The 25,675-nt window shown below is 40.1% G+C and overlaps 1 protein-coding gene and 1 long non-coding RNA gene across 4 annotated transcripts in view; one reads left to right on the top strand and one right to left on the bottom strand.

Moving 5' to 3' along the window:
- Positions 1–25,675, bottom strand: part of LOC104910128 — an 85,441-nt gene that overhangs the window by 46,209 nt on the left and 13,557 nt on the right. Inside the window, exons 2-3 of one of the 2 annotated variants that reach the window (XR_004159148.1) lie at positions 16,457–16,545; positions 12,871–12,955 (exon numbers count right to left, since the gene is read on the bottom strand). This is a non-coding gene — a long non-coding RNA (uncharacterized LOC104910128). The remainder of the gene's footprint in view (positions 1–12,870; positions 12,956–16,456; positions 16,546–25,675) is intronic. The other variant, XR_004159150.1, reaches the window with a different exon arrangement.
- SERPINB14 (ovalbumin) lies at positions 9,885–17,366 on the top strand. 2 transcript variants are annotated; one of them, XM_010708421.2, is made up of 8 exons: positions 9,885–9,942; positions 11,282–11,466; positions 11,718–11,768; positions 12,332–12,460; positions 12,861–12,978; positions 14,138–14,280; positions 14,609–14,764; positions 16,307–17,366. In XM_010708421.2, exons 2-8 carry the CDS (start codon positions 11,299–11,301, stop codon positions 16,700–16,702), a joined length of 1,161 nt encoding a protein of 386 aa, XP_010706723.1. In that variant the 5' UTR covers positions 9,885–9,942; positions 11,282–11,298; the 3' UTR covers positions 16,703–17,366.

Genomic DNA, 25,675 nt, shown 5'->3' with positions numbered 1-25,675 from the left:
TACACAGCCTGAAAAATATGAGATAGTGGGTAATAATTATTGACAGAAGTGATTAAGTGATTAAGCTGGTACATGGATCCTATTTTCACAACCAGAATATATGATGTCACTAAATATTTTAAGATTTTTTTGTAACTGGGTTTAATCAAGGTTAAACCCTATAGCTCCTAATCTTAAATTGAGCTTCTCCCAGTACAGCATATCAAATAACAAAATTCTTTGAATTTACTGTATTTCCAGAGAACTTTTACAGAAATCCTCTAAGGGTCTTCAGTAAATACATCAAGGTGATGCATACAAGATAGAACTTTAAAAATATGAGAGAAGTATTAAAAGGTAGACTGCTTCAGCTTTCTCACGCTGACAAGAATCACATGAAGAAATCTTTCTACTGCCTAATGTGATATTCCTCTAGAGACGTTATCTACTATTTCACAGTCTTTAGAGGAAAAGCTCTTTAGCTTATATTTTATCCAATTATGATGTACCAGTGTTAATAACAGAGTTTTCTGCTGGAATACACATGCAGAATTGCAAATAACAGTATTAATACTGAAAAAATACTGATACTTCAGTACTTCAGAGCTGCCTCAAACATATGCCATGTCAGCATTAACTATAACTTGAAATGATGATGTTAGCAGCAGTGAAACACATTTCATACCCATTACAAATGGGAGAAATGCGATTACTGGTCTTCCCAGTAGTCACAGTTACAGTTTGCACAAGGATTCAAGTGAAAAAAAAAGTATTTCAAGAGCTATGAAATTTCAAGTTTTACTGCGTACATTACGTTATTTCCCTCATAGTTGAAAGCAGTCAATACAGTTTTGCTACAACTAAAACCAAACAAACTAACAAACGGCAATGGAAAAAAGGCAGGACTGGTAAAATATTGTCCTGAGCAGCAGGGCGTGTAAGGTTACTAAGCAGTTGTAATACTGTTATGGAACTGAAATACGCAGATATGTCACTCTGTGCTTTCTAAGTACAGTAACAGTAAAAGTATCCACATTTGCTATGGACGTATTTAACATATAGCGTGAACTAAAAAAAGCAGCTATTGAATTGTTTGATCTTTTCAAAGCAAAAGATGAAGAAAATCAAGGCAGAAATGATAAATGAATTCCAAAAACTCCACAAGAGGGTATTCAAAGCACAGAGTCCACGTAATGTCTTAACTGTGAAATGGAAGCATCTAACTTGTTTTAAAAAGGCCATTAGGTGTCACTAAAGATAAAAAATGATGTGTATCAACTTTCAGAAAGAGGAGGGCACTACAAAGGTGCCTCTGAGCTCTGAAGCCCAGTATGGGATAAGAGAAATGAATCCCAAGTCCAGGTATTGTCCAATAGTCCTTTTTGTTCCCTGATACCATGACTGAAATTGTTATGTCAAGACATTGCCTTCTGTCTGTTCACTACACCTCATATCCTCTCAGTGCTGTGTTCTTAGAGATGCAGCACTGCTAGTGGTCCGTGGAATGAAAACAGCCAGGTGCAATCATGCTCCTTTGAATGCCTCAAGAGAAATGCTCTCTGAACTAAGTGTACCTTTCCTTCTCACATTATTTGTAGAAGGAACCATCACAGAATCATTTGGAGACCATCTGCATCTATTCTGCACTTCTCTGCACGTTTGACTATCTTCTTCTAAGCAAACCAAATCTATGGTTGAAGTTACAAGACTGTGGTGTCATAGTCACCAGAGGAAGAGCACTCAAGAGAATATCCTGGTTCAGAGCTACTCTGGGCTCTCAAAAGTTACCTGGGAAAGCACAGCATGTTGAACTAGACATTGGTGTTTTTTTCCAACCTTTATAATTCTATGAAATAGAACTGGACATGAAAATAGAAATAGAATAGACTGGACATGGAACAGTGGTTCACTTTGGTGTTTCCTGTGGCTCATGATCTAAGATTCTTCAGTCTGGAAAATAAACTGCAAAGATGACTGTTGAGGAGCAGCAAGTGTCAGTCTGCTCAGCAAGGGAAGGAGACCGAGGGCCACAAGTGACAGTAAGGCTAGAAGGGCCCGATAAGGGATTAAGTGCTACATTTCCCAATACTATAGCCATAGATCAGTGATTTCCAACCGAATATGTAGTGATGAGGTAGGCCAAAGATCAAACCAGAGGGTTAAGCCCATGTATATGGCCCCAGAATAGCAAAAGGTGATGATGCCTCTGGCACATTCTTTATCCTGAAGAAAAACAGCATTGATCCATATAAATACTTTTTTGCTTAACAGCAGAAATAATCAACAGTGTTGCTTATTTCTATGAATGTCCTAACAAAATATGTAGACCACAATGCCAGTGAACCTCTGTATGGATGGATTCTGTGCAATCTGCCATGAGTAAAGTTCTGTCCAAAATTACACAACTTAGGGTGTCCAGCTTCAGAAGGGATGTGAAATTATCTGCGCTATGTCCTTTTCCCTTCTTGTGTTAGCTCCAGTAAACTGTATTTTAATCAATACCTTACAGTTTCTGAGCGTCTTCTTTACTGTATCCAAAGGGTCTCTTATGCATTACAGGGTCCTCCAGCACAGTGAGATTCCTGGCCTGGTGCAGCTATGCAAAGTACCTTGGGCAAGGGTCACAATCAAGATACTTAGTCTAATGCTTCTCCCAAGTGATGGGATGCTAAAATCTTACATGATTTTAAAAGGAAACTGGACAAAACTGTGGAAGAGATATCCACTGACAAATAATAAATACATAGAAAATAAAATCAGCTATAGAAGTCATGGAACAGGAAATAATGTTAGAACTCTGAGGGCAAGAGTAAGCTTCAATAGCAATGACAAGCCTCACTGGAGGAGCTCTCCCATATAGGTTGTTCTCATGGGCCCAGGAGTCTGTACTGGAAATTGGCATTGTATGGGTATCGGGCGTGATCTTTGATAGACAAAACCTGAACTGCCCTGTGTCAGCTGCAGGTGTCTCTATAATGGATGAAAACAACTCACTGTGCACCAGACTTTCAGCTAGTAAGAAAAGCACACTGCATCTCTGCTCAAACACAGAATCATAGAATCATAGAATCGCTCAGGTTGGAAAAGACCTTAAAGATCATCAAGTCCAACCATGACCTAACCATACTATCCTAACTAACAACCCTCCACTAAATCATGTCCCTGAGCACCACATCCAAACAGTTTTTAAACACATCCAGAGACGATGTCTCAACCACCTCCCTGGGGAGCCTATTCCAGTGCTTAACAATCCTTTCTGTAAAGAATTTTTTCCTGATATCCAACCTAAGCTTACCCTGGCACATCTTAAGGCCAAATTTAATTAGAAAATGTAGCAGCACTGCAATGCAGCAAATGTAATTAAGATGGGTGGTAGCTGCTAGGGACAGAGGACATGCAAGTAGACCCCCAAAATAAAAACTTTAGAAACACAAGAAGGGGACATATGAGAGGTATGTTTGGAGAAACAAAACAGAAGAGATATTTGAAAGTAGATGTTGGGAGCACAGATAAAGACACACTCTTGGGAGGAGGTGATCCATGCCAGAGGACATACGTCTAAGGCACTGCAGCCATGGGCAACCAACACAGGCCAGAGTCATCCTGGTGGGACTGCATTCTGCAGGAAGCTAACACTGGAGTAGGGACAGCCCTGAAGAACTGCAGCCCAGGGAGCACACTAGAGTAGAGGAATTTAGTAGGCAGCAACCACTGGCAGACAGAAATGTTTATACAGATTATATGCTGACCCCAGGCTATTACACTGCCAACTGCATCACTGAAAGGAGTGGGAAGAAGAGAGTGCAACAAGGAAACTGAAACTAGGAAGAAGGGAAGGAGAGGCGATGAACTGAAGCTGGCTAGGGAAAAGGGGGATTAAAGATTTAAGCGTCTATTCCATAGTTTGCTGCATTGTTTTTGGTCAATTCCTGAATCAGCAGTTTTAGTGTTAATCAGCAACAAATTACATAACACTCCCGAAGTCAAGACTGTTACCTACAACAGAAGCTCAGTTCAGCTGAACCTTAGTCTTTTGGTCCCTCCCTAAGGAATGCTGCATGTGTGTCTCTCTCCAGGCCCACTAACCATTGACCTCAGACCCAAACTTCTAGTGAATCTCCAGTACCACTTCTTTTGCTCCTAAGTAGATAACAAAGCCCAGAGTGCTTTGCTTTAAGTGCCATTACCAACTGCACCTGGAGCCTTCACCCACCCCTATGGACCCAGGTCCTCTATTTAAGCTCTGCCCTGAACCTTCACTTCTTTCCTGTGCTATGTTAGATGTACTAGCATGGTGTGTACTAGTCTCCAGTTCAAACACAGCTGTGTCCATACCTGGCCAAGGGCTCCTACTGTAACCTGGGCTGTGCCTTGCTGCTAAGGACCTGCTGGGTGATTGCTGGACCTGAACCTAAGAAATGATTTCTTGGCTTGACTATGGATGTGCCCATGATATGATGCTACCTTGTGATTTGGACTCTTGTTTGCAGCTGTGCAAATCCCTAAGGAGCCCAGTCTCTGGCCACCCAGAACTTTGTCACTACTGAACTTCCTGAGGGATTGACCTTGCCTTGGTTCTGATCTCTGGACAGTACTCACCCTTTACTCAACCCAGGCTTCTGATTAAGTCCCTTTCCACCCTGCCAGGCTCTCCTCTGCATCCCTAGCAGGGCTCCTCATGATAGCGTGACCCCCTCCTTACTCAGGTCAGGACCATTTGTGCCATGTTCCTTTCCTGTCTTCTGTTCATGCCTTAGCTTTAAAGCAGTGCGCTACCATCCACAACCACTGCTTCTCCCTAAAGTAAGCCTCTCCTGAGCCCAGGTCTCTGTAAGGATGCACTTTGCTTGGAAGGATGGGAGGCTGCTTCTGAGCTCTAAGGGCACTGACCTCCCATGAGGCATCCCATTCCCAGGATAACAATTCAGCCTGCTGGAATCATCATCATCTGCTGGAGTGAGGCCATAGCAAGACCAGCATCCACCTCCCCACAACCCTGTCCTGCACAGATATTGGGCCTGCTGACCTCAGCTCACAGACTTGCTTCCCAGCTTGAACCTAGCCCTGCCCTGTCTCTACGGTCCCACCTGGTCAGCTTTTGGTAGTGCGCAAGGGTGGTCTTTATGAAAAGAAACTTCCATATGTCAGATCAAAGCCAGTTTTAGACAGCTCCCAAAAGGACCTGCCACTGGCCAGAGTTAAGCCACGAGTGACACTGGTTGCACCTCTGTAAGAGCAGATTGAAGAAAGAGGAAAACTGCAGCAGCAGCTGGGAGACAGGAATGAGAAAATTGAGAGAGAAACAATCCTGCAGACCCTAAGGTCAGTGCTAGCTAATTTTCCACCCACATCACTGTCTGCTGATTCAGTCTACGTGTCTCCCATCTTGTTACAAGAATAATTTGGGAGATCGTATTGAAGGCCTTAATAAAGTCAAGGCATATGATATCCTCTGCTTTGTCTTTGTTTCTAGAATAAGACATTTCATTATAGAAGATGAAAATGCTGGTCAGCAGAGATCTGTCCTTGATAAATCCATGCTGCCTTTTCCTATCACCTTATATTCCTTCATATGCCTTGAGACACCCAATGGAGGCCTTGTATCAGAGCCTTCTGTAGCAGTCCTCACTGGAATACAATTAGTTGTACATCAATTAGTGATCTACATAATAGTTGGCATAAGAAAGTGGGCCCTTGCTATGCCAAGCACAGAGTTTGGGTTCTAGTCCTGTTCTGCATGGCACATATGCCTGAACAGCAGGATAATCTCTGCATTCCTATTGGAAGGCAGCGGCCTGTAGGCAGCTCCCACTTGGCATGGTGATTGTACCACCTGTATCTTCATCTGCACTCTGAAGTGAAACATCATGTTTTCATTCAAATATCCTTTTGTTTGACAGCAGAAATGAACAGAATTGTTTTTGTTCTAAGAAAATTCTGGAAGACCTATGAAGAACAAAGTGTCAGTGAACTTCTAGCTCTATGGATGAGACTTGCATCACGTATCATGCCTTGAGTGGAGGTCAGTCCAATACTGAACAGCTTGGGGTTCCCCAAGGGAACGTAAGATTACTGATACTACTCTCTCTTTATGTTAGCTACAATAAATGATACATTAAGCAATAGATCTAAGTGCCTTTCTTACAAGCATCATAGTGAACAAATGAACTTTTCAATAACTACAGAGAACTATAGTCTCTTGGATTCTCCTCTTTCCCCTTTCTGAAAATGTGTCCTTTTTTTCAGATTAGAAACCCTCCTCAACCACTCTGACTATTCTTTGGACACTGTTTTGTTCTTCCTACTAAATAGGCTTTATTATTTTCCTAAGTGAAAGGCTTTGCATGTAGGTAAGGCTACAACTCATTCAGTAATAATGAGGAAGACTGTCAGATTTTGGGGAAAATTCTCCCACTCAACATTTTGCTAGCCAGTAGGATGTAATCATTGAGTGTCATGCCATGAAGATGACACCAACATCAGATCAAATATCTACAGGAAGGTTTAAGAAATCATCATCTGCACAATGAAGGCCAAATCAAATTAAAATGAATGCAAGGTCTGATAAGAGCTGATAATCCTAATGAGAATTAAGAGCAAAGACAAATAGTTTTTCACAGTCTTGTCATAGTCTGTCAAAAACCAAGGCAGCACAGCAGGCAACAATATTAGTCTCTTCAGAATGGCACAGCACTGCTGCAGAAAGATGCCAGGTGGACTATGAACTCACATCCAAAGGAGCTTGACCACTCACCTGATTTTCTTCAGACAGGGGAAACAACACAATCCTACAAAACAGCTGAGAGAGGAACCATCATTGATGGCTACAGCACCAAGGTATGCAATGGCAACCCATAAGACATTCATCTGTAATCTGAGAAAAATGATTTCTCTCTCCATGCTTCTTTCTCTCACAAAAAGGTAATTTCCACACTCACAACGTGCAACAAAGACAGAGAAAAATTAATGTTCTCCTTCCTAATGTCAAAATTGTAGTAGCAAAGAGGAGAACAAAATCTCAAGTTCTGAGTAGGTTTTAGTGATCGGTTAAGAGGCTTTGACCTGTGAGCTCACCTGGACTTCACATCCTTTTGTATAAAAAGTGCTTTTATTACTTTCAGGTCTCCGAGACTGTTGGTTTAGGGATAGGCCCACAATGAAATGCCTGGCAGAGGAAAGGGCAGCAGAGCCCTAGCTGACCTTTTCTTGGGACAAGCATTGTCAAGCAATCTGTGACAAAACTATTTGTACTGCTTTGCACAGCTGTGCTGGGCAGGGCAATCCATTACCACCCATCCCAGTAGCCTTCCAGCAGCAAGAAGATTGCTGCTTATTCTCTTTAGACCCCAAGTCAAACCAACTATGCAGGTATGCTGACAACACTATGCTGACAGCCTGTTCTAATCAAGATATCATTTGTTCATGGACAATTTTTGTTGCTTATGGCTGGCCTTCCATTGAAAAAGAGAGCAGTATATTTTTTGTATCTGACAGAGAAGCAGAAATTCTCATTCTCCACACCTTATGTTGTTTTAAACCACAGACTACTTCTTGGAGAGAAAAAATGGCTTTTGTAAGACTCACAAAACAAAGCTCTGCAAGTCAAATGCACACAAAATTATTCTGTAGGTCTGGAATCAGGATACTATGTGGAAGTCAAAAAGAGTAGCTTTAAAAAAAACATTTGGAATCATTCCTATTCTATATTTGCAGCATGATAGTATGACAGTGATAACTGACATAACTGCATTGATTTCCTTGATATTTTTTAGCTCTTAAAGTACATGACGTTAGTGAAAAGCTGGACACATGACTAAGGTCTTACAGGCATGTGGTCCAGAAGACCTGGAGACCTTCACTACCACAATTTGAAGTGTAAATCCACTACAACTTCCTGAGCTACAGAAATGAAATGGAGATCCTCTCTGCTATGGGATACAAAAGAGGGAATGTGGATTCAGTGCTCTGGCTCACTGGTACACCCAACCTCTGGGTGAGAAACAGCCTGTTGTTATTCACTACTCTTAGGACAGATTATGGTGAATTGTTAATAAAAGCATTTCTTCATAACATCCAAAGGAGTAAATACACTAAATTATATTTTTATTCATTAATTATACATGCTTAATTATATATGGCATGGTTCCTTTGGAAAAAACCTTGTCCTTACTGACCATATCTGCTCTTTGCTAAGACAAAATGGCTAACAATTTCTGCCACAGTGGATACCTTCCCCCTTCTCTGTAGCATTAAGACAGAAGTTACTCTGGATCCTGTCTGACAAGTCAGACTTGATGCCTTCACGTATCTGGAAGTGTGATTTTCATGCTGGATGTCACCTCCAGAACCTCCCTATCTGGTAAGCAGTTCCCTGCCTTAGTAAGTGCCAAAATGGTCTCTCTTTTCCTTGTTATTTCACCAGAATATTGCAGTGTGACAGGACTATCTGAACTGTGTCACCCTGCAAATTCCAATTATATATCTGGAATATCTATATACAAATTATTAGTGTTTGATTGACACCAGATGATGGAAAAGTGCATCTGAGAAGACTTATTCCCAATCTCCTTTCTCCTTCAGCAGACTAATATATATCTCATAGGTAGAAATAACATTTACTGAGAAGCACATCAATCATCATAAAAAGCAGGCAACATTTTCAGACTTTCTTAGTGGCTGAAATAGAAGCAGCAGATGTGATTTAAAACAAAATGAAACAAAAAAATCAGCCGTGGTGTAGATATCCAGCAAAAAAATATCATTTGCACTACCATCCTGTCTTACTCAAGTTCTCAGACTCGGCAAGGAGAATGTAGATTTCTACAGTATATTTATTTTCACAAAAGAAAGAAGAGAAACAAAAAGAAAATGGCACTGACCAAACTTCAACTAGTGGTATAGGAAAGTAATTCTTCTGCTTAACAGAGATTGCACCAATTTCTTTGTATGTCCTGAAGAATTATGTTGTACTTTTTCCCCCCATTTTTAAATCAAACAGTGCTTTACAGAGGTCAGAATGCTTTCTTTACTGTTTGTCAATTCTATTATTTCAATACAGAACAATAGCTTCTATAACTGAAATATATTTGCTATTGTACATTATGATTGTCCCTCGAACCATGAACACTCCTCCAGCTGAATTTCACAATTCCTCTGTCATCTGCCAGGCCATTAAGTTATTCATGGAAGATCTTTGAGGAACATTGCAAGTTCGTACAATAAACACATTTGGAATTGAGTATTATTTTGCTTTGTATGGAGTTATGTCTTACAGTTCCCTCAGAATAAAAGTTTGTTATAAAGCATTTACATCCATCAAAAGATATATTTAAACATTCCAACTATAGAAAGTTTGTGTCTGCTCTTCACTCTCATCTCAATTGGTTTCTTCATGTGCATGTTTCTTTATTTCCTCTATTTTGAAAAGAAAATAATAGGTCAAGTCTTGTTCTCACCTATCTCCTGTCTAGCATGGCTCAGATGCTTGTTGTACATACAAGAAGAATCAACTGAAACAGACTTCAAGCCTGTTTCAACAACCACAGTAATAAACAGACTAATTAATAATTGCTAGTTATGTTTTCTATCTCTAAGGTTCCCACATTTTTCTGTTTTCTTTAAGATCCCGTTATCTGGTTGTAACTGAAGCTCACCGGAACACGAGCAGTATTTCCCAGTCTTCTCTCCCATCCGACAGTCCTGATGGATTAGCAGAACTGGCAGAAAACACTCTGTTACCCAGAACTAAAAACTAATATTTGTTCTCCCTTCAATCCAAAATGGATGTTCGGAAAATAAAATCTGACCCAATCCCATTAAATGATTTCTATGGCATCAAAGGTCAAACTTCTGAAGGGAACCTGTGGGTGGGTCCCAATTCGGGCTATATATTCCCCACGGCTCAGCCAGTCTCTGTACATACAGCTGGAAAGCTGTATTGCCTTTAGTGCTCAAGCTCAAAAGGTAAGCAACTCTCTAGAATTACCTTCTCTCTATATTCTTGCTTCTGCCTAAACTTAAAAAAATGAACAATTATTGTGTTATGTATTGTATCTTTAGGGATGAAGTACCTGCATGATACCCCCTATAAAACTTCTCACCTGTGTATGCTTTCTGCACTATTTTATTATGCGCAAAAGCTCTGTGTTTGTTTTCAGGAGACTTTATGTTTAAAGTATGTTTTGAATTTCAGAATATCTTATCCTGTCATTCACTTCCTGATGTTATTTGCGGTTTGCTTGATTAACCTCTAGTCCTTCAGAGAGCAGAGAGGGTCCTGAAAAACTTCTGACTTTCACAGGTTATATAAATCACGGGAACGCAACTAGATTGATGCTGATCTCAAAAGCTGTGCTTTATATAAGCACACTGGCTATACAGTACTTGTATAGTTCAGCTCTTTATAACAGAAACAGACAGAACAAGTATAAAGCTTCTATTAGTCTATGTCATGAACAAGAATTCATTCAACAGCTCTGTTTTATAGTAGACATTGCTATTTTATCATATCTGCATTTCTCTTCTGTCTGAATGTCACCCATAAAATTTAACTCCTCAGAAAGGTTATACTACAGTACACATACATATCTTTGAGCAAAGCAAGCCATACCTGAAAGTGCAATAGGGCAAAATATGAATTACATGCATGTCTTTTTCCTAGACTACATGACCTCCTACAAATTACATTCCTTATCTATTCTTCCATCATTAAAACAAAGGTAAAAATACTTTTGAAGATCTACTTTTGATAGTAAGTAGTGTGCAATGAACAGATATTTTTCTGTACTTACTTATTTTTAGGAAATAAAATAAGTCGGCAAACCTCTGCTTTCTTATATATCTGTCCAAACCCAGAGGAAGTCTACTGAAATTTACTCTTTGAATTTCCAGCTTTGCAAGCCCATCGGATTGTATTTTCTTGTTTTGATCAGAGGTACTGAAATGTACCAATGAATTCTAGCTTTCACTGATTGAAAATATGCAGAGGCAAATGTTGTTTGGCTGCTTTTAAATGGTAAACAGAAATCACACATAGATCTAAGGCTTCTGAGACAGTTTGCTACCCAAAAGGAACTGAACGCTAATGCATAAAGAAATAAATTTATGAATATGGTTTTGAACATGCGAGAGAGGTGGGTATAACAGACACAATACCACAGAATTACTTTAAAACTACTTGCTTACATTTAATTGCCTAAAAACTGCTCATATTTTACGGTTGTTATCTACTATAGAGTAGCCTGGATGGCACTGTGTACAGCATTTCATCCGTACATTTTCATTACTCTGCTCTTTGCTCTAGACAACTCAGAGTTCACCATGGGCTCCATCGGTGCAGTAAGCATGGAATTTTGTTTTGATGTATTCAAGGAGCTCAAAGTCCACCATGCCAATGAGAACATCTTCTACTCCCCCTTCACCATCATTTCAGCTCTGGCCATGGTCTACCTAGGTGCAAAAGACAGCACCAGGACCCAGATAAATAAGGTGAGCCTATAGTTAAAAATTAAAACCTTTGTTCTGCTCAATGGAGCCATCGCACTTAATTATATGATGATGTCCCTTGGAAACTGCATAGCTCAGAGGCTGAAAATCTGGAACCAGAGTTACTTAAAACGGCGGCCACCTCCAGCTCCCAGAGTGTTACACAAATGCACTAGCCAGAAATCTTGAAAGTGGATTGCGTAACTTCTTTTTGTCATAACTGTTATTTCAGCTACTGTTATTTTCAATTACAGGTTGTTCGCTTTGATAAACTTCCAGGATTTGGAGACAGTGTTGAAGCTCAGGTACAGAAATAATTTCACCTCCTTCTCTGTGTCCCTTTCCTCTAGAAGCAAAATCCAGCAATTGAAGCAATCTCTTAGCAGTTTCAAGCCCTTTCTGATGAGCAGCTAGTGCTCTGCATCCAGCAGTTGGGATAACACTTTGTACATAAGAACAGAGAAAGAAAGAAGGTAACAGGGGATTCAGAACAAACAGAAGATGAAACTCAGGACAAAAATACTAGGTGAATGAGGAAATTTGTGGATATTTGTACACTTAAGCAAGAAAGCTAAATGATTCTGGATAAATGGGTCTGGTTGGAAAAGAAGGAAAGCCTGCCTGATCTGCTGGAGCTAGATCATGGAACAAGTAGTCAGGAGCTCCCTAGACAAAAGTATGAGGGAATTATAGAAGAAAAATAGCACAAAATTGTATATATTAGAAAAGGACCACATCAGCGTAGTTACTAACAGTAAGACAGACAGGACAAACAATATCTAGCTACTTTACTCTGTTCATACACTATGTAAAACCTACTAAATAATAAAACTAGAATAACATCATCTTTCTTTCTCTTTGTATTCAGTGTGGCACATCTGTAAACGTCCACTCTTCACTTAGAGACATACTCAACCAAATCACCAAACCAAATGATGTTTATTCATTCAGCCTTGCCAGTAGACTTTATGCTGAAGAGACATACCCAATCCTGCCGGTACGTTGCTCTAAAATCTGATCTATTTCCATGCCAAAGCTCTACCATTCTGAATGCAAAAACAGTCAGAGGTCTATGTTCCACTAACAAAATTTCTTTTTTGTTGCTGTTTTTGCATATGGAAGAGAGGGCAAAACTTTTCTCTAACACAGTCCTGAACCTCTGCAGTCTTCAGAGAATACATGGCTTGCTAAAAGAATGTCAAATCTTACAATACAGCAATACAGCTAAAGCATATTACACTACTTAATACACTATAAGACATAGCATATAGTAATGCAGTGTAAAATAGCATTTTACACTGCTATATTATTTATATCTGTTAATTTCAGTCTTGCAATTCACATTTGCAAAATGCTTTGAAATTCATATCTAAAAGCTGAATACTCTTGCTTTACAGGAATACTTACAATGTGTGAAGGAACTGTATAGAGGAGGCTTGGAATCTATCAACTTTCAAACAGCTGCAGATCAAGCCAGAGGGCTCATCAATTCCTGGGTAGAAAGTCAGACAAATGGTAAGGGCAAGCTGCCATATTTTCCCTTCTGTCACCATATTTGACCAGCCTAGAAGAACACTTAATTCACAGGAGGAAAATACAAAATCTCTCCTTTTGTTGCTGCTCCTGGATAACAGATCACTTCCCAGATATAGAACTATCAATCAACTTTTTTTTTTATTCGGACACCTCCCTTTAAGATGACTATTTGCAAGAGATTTGCAGAAATGTAATACTTCCAGTCCTGATGAAAAGGACAGCATTAGAGCATGCTTTGTACGTAGTGACAATTGGTTCACTCTAATACTGAGAACCTGGATATAGCTCAGACAGTGTGCTTTGTGTTCAAGCTTCCCAGAGTTGTTGTATGCCTGTTAAGCAGGGCATACAGTCATTAAGCACTTGAAAAATCTTAACAGATAAAGGGCAATGGAAAACCAGAATTAAGGAATTGTAAAACCACAGTTTTGATTTTTGCCCTAATGCCTCTCTGAGTGGTTCCTCCATTTTTCTACTTCCTTCCTCATCTCCTCACAGCATTCCTTTCCCTCATGCTTGAAACACAGATGAAAGACTGAATTCTAACTGAGATGAAAACATCCACAAACACACAACCTCTGGTGTGGAGTCATGTTCTGAAGGCAAAAACTAGGCCATGTAACCTATGTGTGTAAGCTATGTGTAAGCTATATGTTTGACAGAACTATGTGAGGAGCATACTACATGCATGAGGACTGCAGAATGAACAGGAGGAAAGTTTTTGAAGAAAACAGAGTAAAATTCTGTTTCCCTCTTTTGTTACTTTTTTTACACTAGACCTCAAATTTCCACTTTGGTTAGAAGCAAGTAATATTTATGTTTCTTGGTACTGTTTGGGTTGGAGACCATTCTGAGATAAGAGAGGTTCCAGTGGTTCTTCCCCTTATCACAAAATATACAGGTTTAGTCTTTTTGTAACACATAAGTCTCTTCATCCTTTATCTTTGGTTGTGATTCTTTATAGAGAGTTATTGACAATAGCAGCAAGAAAATCAGTCTTGGAAGAACGAGATTACAGTTGCAAAAACAAACCAATGTCCTTGCCCCTACATTCTCTTCTCCATAACTTGTACACTCTCTAACTGCCTTGTGCTTGCCAATGTGATATATAACTCTCTTCTCCAATTCATTCTTAAAGGAATGATCAAAAATGTCCTTCAGCCAAGCTCCGTGGATTCTCAAACTGCAATGGTCCTGGTTAATGCCATTGTCTTCAAAGGACTGTGGGAGAAAGCATTTAAGGATGAAGATACGCAAGCAATACCTTTCAGAGTGACTGAGGTATATGGGCATACCTTAAAGATGTAATCTAGAATTTATGAAGAGTATAGACCTGTTGTTATATAAACAGTACATTAGCGTATCTGCTCATTTGTCTGCATCTCTTTCAGACACTATGTTAAAACCAGGAAATTTTCTTTATGTCTCTCTCTTCATACTATTGCTGACATTGCAAAGCTCCTGAGAAATAACTTGAGATTCCCACTTTTCCTAGGAAAGCCTTCCTGAAAGAGAGCAATCAGTTATCTTAACCATAACTAGACATTTCTGCAATCTAAGAACAATCTTTGTTAAAACTATATTCTCTTTTTTTTTTTTGGCTTTCCAGCAAGAAAGCAAACCTGTGCAGATGATGTACCAGATTGGTTTATTTAAAGTGGCATCAATGGCTTCTGAGAAAATGAAGATTCTGGAGCTTCCATTTGCCAGTGGAACAATGAGCATGTGGGTGCTGTTGCCTGATGAAGTCTCAGGCCTTGAGCAGGTATGGCCCTAGAAGTTGGCTTCAGAAAATTAAAAACACACTGAAATTTAGTTGTTGCAAAGCTCTTTTCAACACAGTTATTCTAAAACATTTAACCAGCACAAATTTCATTATGATTCAATATGTGATTGTTGCATAGGAGTGTAGTGTTGTCCCAGTGGGTCCTGCCTATGCTGAGCATGGCTTGCTTAAGGAACTGCTGTAGAGGGTTAAATGTTTGGCACAGCAGACAAGATGATTCTCATCTAAGCAGCTGTTACTGCAGTGGCTTGAACTCTAAAGTCTTATATCTCCATTCCTGTGCACTGAGGAGAACCTTGGAGAGTTCATATTAGGTTTACCAGTTCCAACAATTGCCACATTTGGTGGTGCTCAATGTGCTTCCTTCATGTCTTCATAAATTAACTAAAAATTGGATGTGGTTAAAGCAATTTCAGAAATAACACGTACATAATGTACAATTGTTGATATGAACAGAACACAGGCATAGCACATTGTAATTAGGAGGGCTGTAGTTATTCTGAATAGGAAATGCAATGTAATAAATGAGAATTCATTGAAATGTTTGTATGCTAACCCAAATAATCTAGATTATAAAGATGAAGAAGCATTTAATCACAGCTAAATTTCCATCACATCCTGACAGACAGGCATATGAAAGATTATGTACAGAATATGTAGGAAAACTAGCACATTTTGACTAGAAAGTCTGAAAAGGAGAAGCCTTGATCAAAGAGAATCTGTGTGTTTGAGGAAAAAAAAGTTTGGATAAAGGTGGTAAGAGAGAATATATTGAAATGGTTTTCTACAAACTGCCATGGCCAGATTTGTGTAAGAGACATTCAGTAAATTAGCAAGGAAAGAAATATTACTAGGTACAAAGAAACATCAGTAATACCAAAAGAAACCAATTGTTCCAGATGCCAATCCCATGATAGGGTTAAGAGATTCCCACCCCTCTAGTAGTCACCAGTGCAACCAGTCACTTTGCTAATTTACATCTTTTCTTTAAACAGCAGATATAGCTTTGAACTGCTACAGTGTAAGTAAGATGGAAGCACACTTGGCAGCTAAATTTCTAATTTTTAAAAACTCAAATTCTCTTAGAAGATCAGTTCCCAGTATAGTATCAACTAAGTATCATAATTGGCTACCATTAACAACTGGTTCCTGAGAGGTCTTAAATGTAGAGACAGCTTTAAACTGAAAAGCACAGAGTGATTTTTAGAATATATTTCCCAAGCAAAGAAAATAAACAGGAAGGAGCTTTAAGGGAGTAGCCATCTCATTATTATTATTATTTAAAGAAATGGCAGTAAGCCTATAAAAGGAAAAGAAAATAAGATTGAGCAGAGAAGAAAGAGTCATGGTATGCTTTTCTCTCCTAGCAAAATTGATCTCTACATACCTAGGAAAAAGCCATGACAAAAGTAATCAGTTTAAAAGATGTACACAAAAAGACACATGATAGTAACTAGTACTGCACTGCCATGAAGGAAGGTTTGTTGCCATCCCATGGATCTCATTCTCATTTCCTTGCAGCTCGAGACTACAATCAGCTTTGAAAAAATGACTGAATGGATCAGTTCTAATATTATGGAAGAGAGAAGGATCAAAGTGTACTTACCTCGCATGAAGATGGAGGAAAAATATAACCTCACATCTGTCTTAATGGCTATGGGAATAACTGACCTGTTCAGCTCTTCAGCCAATCTGTCTGGCATCTCCTCAGCAGGGAGCCTGAAGATATCTCAAGCCGTCCATGCAGCATATGCAGAAATCTATGAAGCAGGCAGAGAGGTGATAGGCTCAGCAGAGGCTGGAGCGGATGCTACAAGCGTCTCTGAAGAATTTAGGGTTGACCATCCATTCCTCTACTGTATCAAGCACAATCTAACCAACAGCATTCTCTTCTTTGGCAGATGCATTTCCCCTTAAAAAGAAGAAAGTTGAAAGAGCCTGTCCCTTTCAGCAAGACCCAGAGCACTGTAGTATCAGGGGTAAAATGAAAAGCATGTTCTCTGCTGCATCCAGACTTTATAAAAGTTAGGGCTTTATCTAGAAAAAAAAAAAAATTAGAAAGAAATTACACTATGAGAACAGGTGCACTTCACCTTTCCTTTACGCAAAGAGTAATACTGTTAACTCATGGATGAAGGGCTAAGGGAATGAAAATTAGACTCACAGTATTGAGTCATCACACTGAAAAATGCAACCTGATACATCAGCAGAAGGTTTATGAGGAAAAAATGCAGCCTTCCAATTAAGCCAGGTATCTGTATGACCAAGCTTCTCCAGAATTAGTCACTCAAAATCTCTCAGATTAAACTATCAACTGTCACCAACCATTCCTATGCTGACAAGGCAATTGCTTTTTCTCTGTGTTCCTGATACTACAAGGCTCTTCCTCACTTTCTAAAGATGCATTATAAAAATCTTATAATTCACATTTCTCCCTAAACTTTGGCTCAATCATCATGACCAAATATGGTGTGTTACTATTCAAATTGTTTTCCTTGTATCCATATGTAATGGGTCTTGCGAATATTCTCTTTTGTTCCTTTAATCATAATAAAAACATGTTTAAGCAAACACATTTCACTTGTAATATTTTAAGTACAGCAAGGTTGTGCAGCAGGGAAAGAATGACATGCAGAGGAATAAGCATGGACACAGGCTAGCAGCAACTGCAGAACAAGTACTAATGGATGAGAAGTTGAACAAGAGTCCCCCACAGCAACTTAATCTAATAACCTGGTGGTCTATGTCAGCTAAAAGAGCATAGTGAGGGAAGAAATTGGTTCTCTTCTCTAAGCACCACCTGGAACACCTCATCTGGAGCTGTGTGTCCAATTTGCTGCTGCCCTGGTCCTGGCTGGGGTGATGGGACAGACTTTGGCTGCCACTGAGACACCCGGAGATCGGTCTCAGCTCACACTTCCTCAAGAGCAGCTCACTGTCGACAGAACAAAATTTAAAACTTACGGCTAGTGGTGACAGCAGTCAGTTGTCCCATCTGTGACCCACCAGGGCTGGCATGCTGGAATGAACAGGCTTTGGTGGCAATGTAGCTACTAGACAGCACCACTGACATGGGCAGGGGAAGAACTGAGTAAATCACTGCTTCAAAGCCACTTCTCCTCTGTGTCTGTACCATGCCTGAAGGCTCTTCTCCAGGAGCTGTGTTTGTTCAAGAAAGCTTCTGTTTCTCCCGCCTGCTGCTTGTACCTTCACAGGGACAGAGTGAGAAGGGTCCAGGCATGGCTGGAAGGGGGTGACTTTCAAATTTTCCTAATTTTCTTTTGGTTGTTGCTGCAGCTGCAGAAGAAAGGGTTCAGAAGCCAAGAGCTTTGAGATGAGGATGCCTAACCCATGTTGGAGACACTTGCACTGACACCTCAGGCTAATGGGATGGGACAACAGCTGGATTGTGGCTCACCCACTAGCTACAGAGCCTTATTTGTATTATCAGACGAGGAAGAGCAGAAGAACGTGTATTTATAACAAGAGGTTTTCTGTGCTTCTCTACCAAAAGGTGCAGCGCATGAAGGAGCCCACAGTGCAGCAGTGGATGAGGCCTGAAGGAGGCCGCAGCACATCGAGAGCCCTCGCAGGAGCAGCACACAGTGCAGAACGAGGGCTGGGGGCACTGCCGCCCATGGGGACCTTTGTGAAACAGTGCACTCCTGAAGGGTGGACTCCATGGGAAAGGACAAGAAAGAAAATAGACTCATGATGAACTGTCACACAGACTGCAGAGTGACAGAGGAGGGCTTGGGGCAGAGCGCTTACTGCAAGGAGTGCTGCTCCTTCCTCACAGCAGTGCAAACAGCTTGGCACCAATGCTGGGTGGTCTGTGGTGATGTTTTTTTCCATTTTCACCACATTGCATTTTGCTTGTTCTACTTGTTTTAGCTTTCCCCCTCCACAAGATAACACATACTTTGGCAGTACCTAGGGCCATAACTTACAGTTAGCAAACAGGATCTTGCAAAAGAAGGAAGATAACATGACACCACCTTCACTGGTGTATAAATAGTTCAAATACTTTCCTTCACTTTCCTGTAAATTAGTCAATTGCTGGTCAGGAGATAACAAACAGGGAAACTTATTACAAGAGAGATAATAATGGGATGTGGCAAATCACACATCCACCAAAGAATGGACACTGGAGTTCTCTGATCTCAAACACAGAAATATTCATCTAACAGTCAAGAGAGCCAATAGCCTTCCATATCTGGTGCTGCAGAGCTTCTCTGATAACCAGCACAAGAAAGACAGGCCTGGACGTAGCCCCAGGACCAGTGACAGATATCTGACCTCCATCACCCAGCAAAGTCCCCATCCCCAGAGAAGTGAAATAGTCAGCAGTGCACCTTTGGCTCTCTGCTATCTCATGCCCTTTTATCTTCAGCACAATTAAAAGAGAAGGCTCAGACTCACAGCTTTAGAACTCATCGTAAGAGGCTTTCATTGCTCTGCCACCACACCCCATATAGACCTGTAATATATCACATATGCAAAGAAGCACAGTGGATTAGTGAATTGCACAGAGACAAAACCACACCTATTTGTCTGCCTGCAGTCTTACAACAGCAGGAAGGTAATTCATGTAATGAATTTCTATAAAGATGTGAGAATATGGCCTTTGGGTCCTACTGCTTGTTCTAGTCCTAGTTCTTCAAATAGATAAGAATGTAAGTAAAACTACTCACTTGAGCAAAGTCAGCAATTTGCAATAATTGATATTCTTAAGTTTAGGTCATTAGAGTGATTTCCAGTACTTTTGGCTGGAAAGGGCAGCTGAAAATCACCTGGTCCAGCACCTTGCTCAAAGCAGGGCTACCTTCAAAGCCATATCAAATAGCTCAGGACCTTCCCTAGTCAAGTGCTGCCTATCCGTACGGTTGGAGAACCCACAGCCTTCTGATTAATTTGATTTTAAATATGAATTCAAATGTCACTAGTGTAGCAGTAGTGAAAGCCATTCGACTGGCTTTACTTTCTCTTACCAAATGAGAGTTAGCTGCAGGTGAGAATAAGCCCTGCCAGTTCTTCGTTTTGTCTCCCACAACCCACAAAGCTCTCATTGTCTGTCCTCACTTTTAATACTTTTGAACCAACATCTACAGATTATCTCTGTAAATCCCAAGCAGTGCCTAGTCACCATGTGAACAACAAATTCCCACATTTAACAGCATTTAAGAGCAAAGGTCAGATAATATGTAGCTGCACACTACACATTTTTATACCCAATAGCATAATTTATACTTTGGCTCCATGTTGCTGCCATGTGGATAACAATGTGCAATCATTTGTACTTGGCCTCCTTTCCTAACTAGTATATTCTTAAATGTCACAAGATAAAGACTCTAATTTTATATAGTCTAACTGCCTTGTGACATGAGCAAACACTCACAATTTCATGGTACTCCTAAGGAAAAAAGGATCCCAAACTAATTTTGAGCTTTTACATATTTTTTTCAACCCACAGAGCACCTTGCTACTTTTGCTAATAGCAACCCACAGTCTGAAATCAATGCAATGAACTTCTACTGTGGGTACCATATTGACAACAGAAATGGTGCAAGTCCTTACACTGGAAGGCTGACTCCTTAGTCACATAGGTAAAATTTAGAAATTGTGGTTCTGATAAGAGGTCAGTATGGGAGAGGGAAAATAATGAGGTGCCAGATGAGTGCACCTTCCTGTAAGGAAGGCAGAGAGATGGGAATTAAAAGTAGACAAGGGATGCTGTGGAGGTACCATTAACTTTCACAGGGCTGTAAGAGCAGCTCTCTTCCTTACTGATTCTCTGCTGCCTCATTTCTTGTGGACACAGTTTGTTACTCCCCAGTAGTGCCCCTTCTCCAAGCTGTTACCTATTCCCATCCTCATCACGTCCTCCTTTTTGCTTCCTGTCCTTCAGCAGTCTCTACCTGCTTCTTAAGGTAATGAAGTAAGAAGGGCAGAGCTGAGGTCAAGCTCTGTTTCTATGAGGGTAAATGCCAGGGAGATAAAGGTTTGAGAGTGGGAGGAGAGCCCTTTTCCTGTGTTGCTCAACTACTTAGTCCAAGCTGCATTTCAGCTGTGTCTGCAGAAGATGGGGGATGGAGGGTGATCAATGTCATTGCTCCAGCCACAAAGCAAGGGCTTTGCCTCTCCTTACATGCAATCTGTTAGCTTTCCTTAGTCAAATGTTTCCTCTGTGCTGCAAAGTCCATGTTAAAGAGGCCTTGTCTACAGCTAGGTCTGTGTTCCCAGAGAAACAATTAGCAACTGCAAAATCAGGAGGTACTAAGAAAGCCTCTGAAGCTATACCCAGGGGTCTGGAAAATGAAGGGGGATAGACCAAGAAGAAAGAAGAGTCTAGAGCAATTTAAGGGAACAATGCCACTAGTTTTAAGCAACACATCTGGTGTTAAGCTTTAATCTTTGAACGAGAAAGAAGTCTCAAGGTCCACCAGCCTAAAATATAATAAAGCCTTAAAAGTCTTCACTTTCCTGAATCCCAACTGGAAAGAACAGCTTCAAAGAGCTTGGAAGTGCTGAGGTGAAGAGCATGTGATCATTAGAAGATTTCAAAAGACGGTCCTCAGCACAAAATCCAGAAAGTTCACCTTTCTGTGGGACAAAAGATGCATCCCTCACAAAGGCTGAAGGAACAAAATCTTTGCATCTCATTTTGCCTGAGAGCAGAAGGGAATACAAGATCATCTTGTTTCACTTGGTATATATCACATCATTAATTTCTATTTAGTCACTGCTATGCAGAACTTGCTAACTTGAATCATGTAAAAAGCACACCAGGTCTCAAGAGACTAAGATGCTTTATGCAACAGGCAGATATGAGAGACGGAAGGATGAAAAAATCTTGCAATGATGAAGGCATGATAAGAGATGTGCAAATGATACTAACAAATGACACTCTATCTTGCCCAATATTTTTGTCAGTATGAAGGGAAAATTCTATTCCAAGCTCCCTTTAAAGGGTTGCTGTGTTCCAGGACAAAGACTTTCTGCATGCACAGGTGCACTTAGGTAGCTCAGCTCAGTCCCATCCTAAAAAGTGTGAAAATAGAAATATGAATAAGGGGCCAAGCAGATGAATGAATAGTAAAGATTGCCAGTACGTGTCCACAAATGAGTATTTGAACATTTCACTACTGAAACTTCTGAAAATATCAACTGCCTTGTGAAACTCCGGTTATTCCACCACACAAGAGTATTTGTGGTCAAGCTGCATGGAGAAATAGCAAGTGTTTAAACTAATTTCTTAAAAGAGAGCCTTTCCTCTACATGCTATTCTTGCACATCCATGCGTGGCTCCTGTTCAGGAGCAGGAATTGGTTTTCTGATTCAGCAGTTGTGTAGCTGACGTAGTTACACTCTTTGAGAGATTTCTTCAGAAAAATGACACGCTTAGGCTAAAGTGCATGTAATCCACACATACACCATTACTCACAATGCAGTACTGTGCAGCATGAAATTCAGGCTATTCTTCATATTTTTGGCTTCAACTGCTACCTTGGTTACTTAAAAAATGCTCACCATCTGATTCATTCAAAGGAAAACTGCGCACTGGTAGATGTAAGAACAGCACGCATGTTAATTTCCAGATAAACTAATCTCTTTTCAGATATTGAGATCATTGCTTCCCCAGAAGTGTTGCACTGGTCATCAGAACTGAACAGCTCAGGAGAAACACTGCCTTTACTAATTACAGCATCTAAGCTAAAGCACACAGAGGTTATAGTACAGTATGACAAATTATGCCAGTGCTCAATTCATGTGCCAAATTTCACCACGCCTTTGCTTTCTGCAGGTGTGGAGCAAAATGCCTCAGTAACATTTAGACACGAACACCACCACACCTCTTAACAACTCACAAAGTCTAAATGCTATTGGAGTATGTCAGCAAAGATTGCTTGGCAAGGGAAGGCTTGCGAATGTACATGTAATATGTACACATTAGATATCTATCTACACTGTTTCAAAATAAAGACGCATGTGTCCTCACTCAAAGCTTTGAACGGAAATAAGATACTCAAAGAAGTAATTTCTTTTGAACTTTAAGAGCTATTTAAGACTTCACAATGATACAAAGTTATCCCACATAAAAATCTCTTAGGACAGAAATCAAAATCCGTTACAACCATTCCAGCTGAGACATATACACCATTGTTACACTTAAATTTACAAGGTCAGGACAAGCTTATGCTGCATTCTGTGACAAAAGGGTTCCTTTGCACACCAAAGTCCATGTACTCACTTCAAGCACACAATCACTGATCACCATTATCATCACTTCAGTCCCTGTACTCCTATTCTCTGTACTGTTCTGGCCCTTGAGAATTACAGGATTGTTATGAAACTAAATGTTAAGCTGCCCTCCCACAGGATTCCAATATTCTCAGGTTTCAAAACCCTTGTCTTCCCCACCCCTCTTATCTCCTGAAGTCCTTATAATGGTTTGGGACATTTAAAATCCTTTCATGTTTAAGACTTACTGGCCTGCTCTGGCTGAGTCAAAAACATGAGTTAGAAAGCTCTGTTGGCTGAACCAGAAACCATTCCCTTTCAAGTAAATAAACAGCACTTTTACTGTAAAAAACAATATTAGAAGATGTCAGAGAAATGGAATAGCTTTTCTTCAAGCTTCATTGTTTTCTTTTCAAATACAGAACACCTTAGGTTTGAATTAAATTAGATTTTCAAGAATTATAAAGGGTTGATAGTTAAAACAGCATACCTATACAAAAACCAGCCATGGCATGTTGTATCCTAAAATACTGCGTGAAAGGAGAAGCTGCCAAATCTTTCTCTCAAAACCCTTAAGTACTTTTAGATCACTTTATAAATGATCTATGTAGACGTCAAGCATTTAGCCTACTCCTGATCCCAGGTACCAACGAACTGAGCAACATACTGTGTAAGAAAGTTGTATTGACTTGTGCTAAGTTACACGGGAAACTGAAGGAAAACAAAATGTGCTTATATAGCTGAGATCTGGCCAGTGTTGCCAATATCTGTCCTGCCAAAATGGAAACATGAATGACCACAGTGAATGAGCCACAGCCTTACTTCCCACAGGAAGGATACTACCAAAACGTAAGTCTTTGAGCATGTTGGAGTGTTGACTTAGTATAGAGTGGGAGTGAGGGAACCACTGCTCCTGAGTCAGCCTCAGCACCGCCCACTGAACTCTGTATCTTCTAGCGTAGGTAACTTCACAGGATGCTGGAAAACATTATCATCATCACACTGATTTACTGTATATCTTCCTTTTAGATGAGAACAATTGTAGTTACTCTGTACATATTTTTTTCACTAATAACCATCCATGCTATTCAAAAGGCATTTTTAAAAGGCAACTTTAAGACCTTGTACAAATACCATCCTCTCATTCATTCAAATCCCACATTTCTGCATATATGGAACACCTCAGTCACTTCTTGTAACAGAGTAAATACTATGAGTAGTTAGCAAATTAAATTCATCCCTGCTTTAAAAACAGAAAATCCAAGTAGCTGCTCCAAGGGATGAAGTTTATTTAGTGAATCTATCATTCGTTCTACAACACAATTAAATTTGCAAAGATGACTCAAATCATTTAAAGCTTTGGAAATCATTTAGGGCCAATGTAAACAGATTACAACTTTCCCAGGCGCAATGGAAGCAATTAATTCTGCAGTGAACACCTCTCCTACACTACTGTGCTCTCTGGAAAACTTAACAGATGCATCTAATTATAACCCACACTGAAACATGCTGTTTCTGTGTAGCTACAATTTCAAAACAGCCGAGGGGCAGGGAAGAATCATCCTATTAAAGCTATGAGGCTGCTCACCTGTAGGAAAGCAACTTTAGCAAAGCTTTGAGTTCCCAACTCACATTGATGCAGAAAGTTCACCGCTGGCAAGGCGCCCTTTGCGTGAGCAACCTCTTCTGCCATATAAAACATTTGGCAGATAATCCCAAAGCTCAGTCCTTACTCAAGAGACTCTGTGCCAGCTACTCCCCTACAGAATAAGCCCACGTGTATATTCATAGACCTCAGGGCAGAAGAAAGGTTTCAGAAAACAGTTTGTGCTGAGGAGATAGACCTTGGGGGTGAGTATTTCTCAATATTGAGGAGGAATCCCTCAAAGACAAGCAGCTCTTATGCAGGTATTCAAGGTGATATTTTCAACAGAGCAAGGAGGTAAAGAATGAAATAAAAGGCAGAGTTACATAGGATTTTTCAGTCAGAGGTGAGAACTGAGATGGACAGGACAATGGAGGTATGGACAGTGTGACTGTGAAGAGAATTAGCAATGGAGATGCTTCAGTAGCCAAAGCAAGAAGAAAAAGAGTATTCAATAGAATACCAATTTTGGGGAAAGTAAAGAATACATCTCTGAAATGCTACATAGGGCAAACAGTTGCTTTCAACTTAGGAAACTTTCAACAGGGAAACTGAGGCAGCAGGGGAAAAAAAAGAAGTCTAATCTGAAATCCACATCAGGTTCTAGTGTTGTTGCAGCGATAAGAAAAGCAAGTGTCTGATAAGTGTTTCTCAACATTCATTATCTCATGATGAAAATGCTTCCCTGCTTATACAGTTTTAGAATCCTCCAAGATTAACAAAATCCATTTTACTAAAATAGAAGCCCACCAGAAATGACCAACTTTTTATCAGTAGGAAACGGACAACAGAAAAACTCACAAATATGATGTCACTGTCCCTTCTCTGTCTGTTCCTTGGAAATTGTTTCTATTAGAGGAATCGTAAGTAGGTCAGCTACTGCATTTTTTTGCCCTCCAAATTGCAAAAGAAATGTTGTTTCAAGCAGTGATGGTTCAAGTTGTTACTAGCCTGTTGCCACAAAAACGTTTATAGAAATATTTCTGCAGTCAGTTTTGTAAGGT

Source organism: Meleagris gallopavo, chromosome 3, assembly GCF_000146605.3.
Source record: "Meleagris gallopavo isolate NT-WF06-2002-E0010 breed Aviagen turkey brand Nicholas breeding stock chromosome 3, Turkey_5.1, whole genome shotgun sequence".
Taxonomy (NCBI): Eukaryota; Metazoa; Chordata; class Aves; order Galliformes; family Phasianidae; genus Meleagris; species Meleagris gallopavo.
The sequence above is the reverse complement of the archived record's forward strand: the minus strand, read 5'-3'. Positions and strand labels throughout refer to the sequence as shown.

What these genes read in the sequence shown, in the direction of transcription:
- SERPINB14 (XM_010708421.2), top strand. Translation starts at nt 11,299, where the DNA reads ATGGGCTCCATCGGTGCAGTAAGCATGGAATTTTGTTTTGATGTATTC. An exon ending in CCAGGACCCAGATAAATAAG is followed by an intron (nt 11,467 to 11,717) that starts GTGAGCCTATAG and finishes TTTCAATTACAG; the next exon opens with GTTGTTCGCTTTGATAAACT. An exon ending in TACCTTTCAGAGTGACTGAG is followed by an intron (nt 14,281 to 14,608) that starts GTATATGGGCAT and finishes TTGGCTTTCCAG; the next exon opens with CAAGAAAGCAAACCTGTGCA.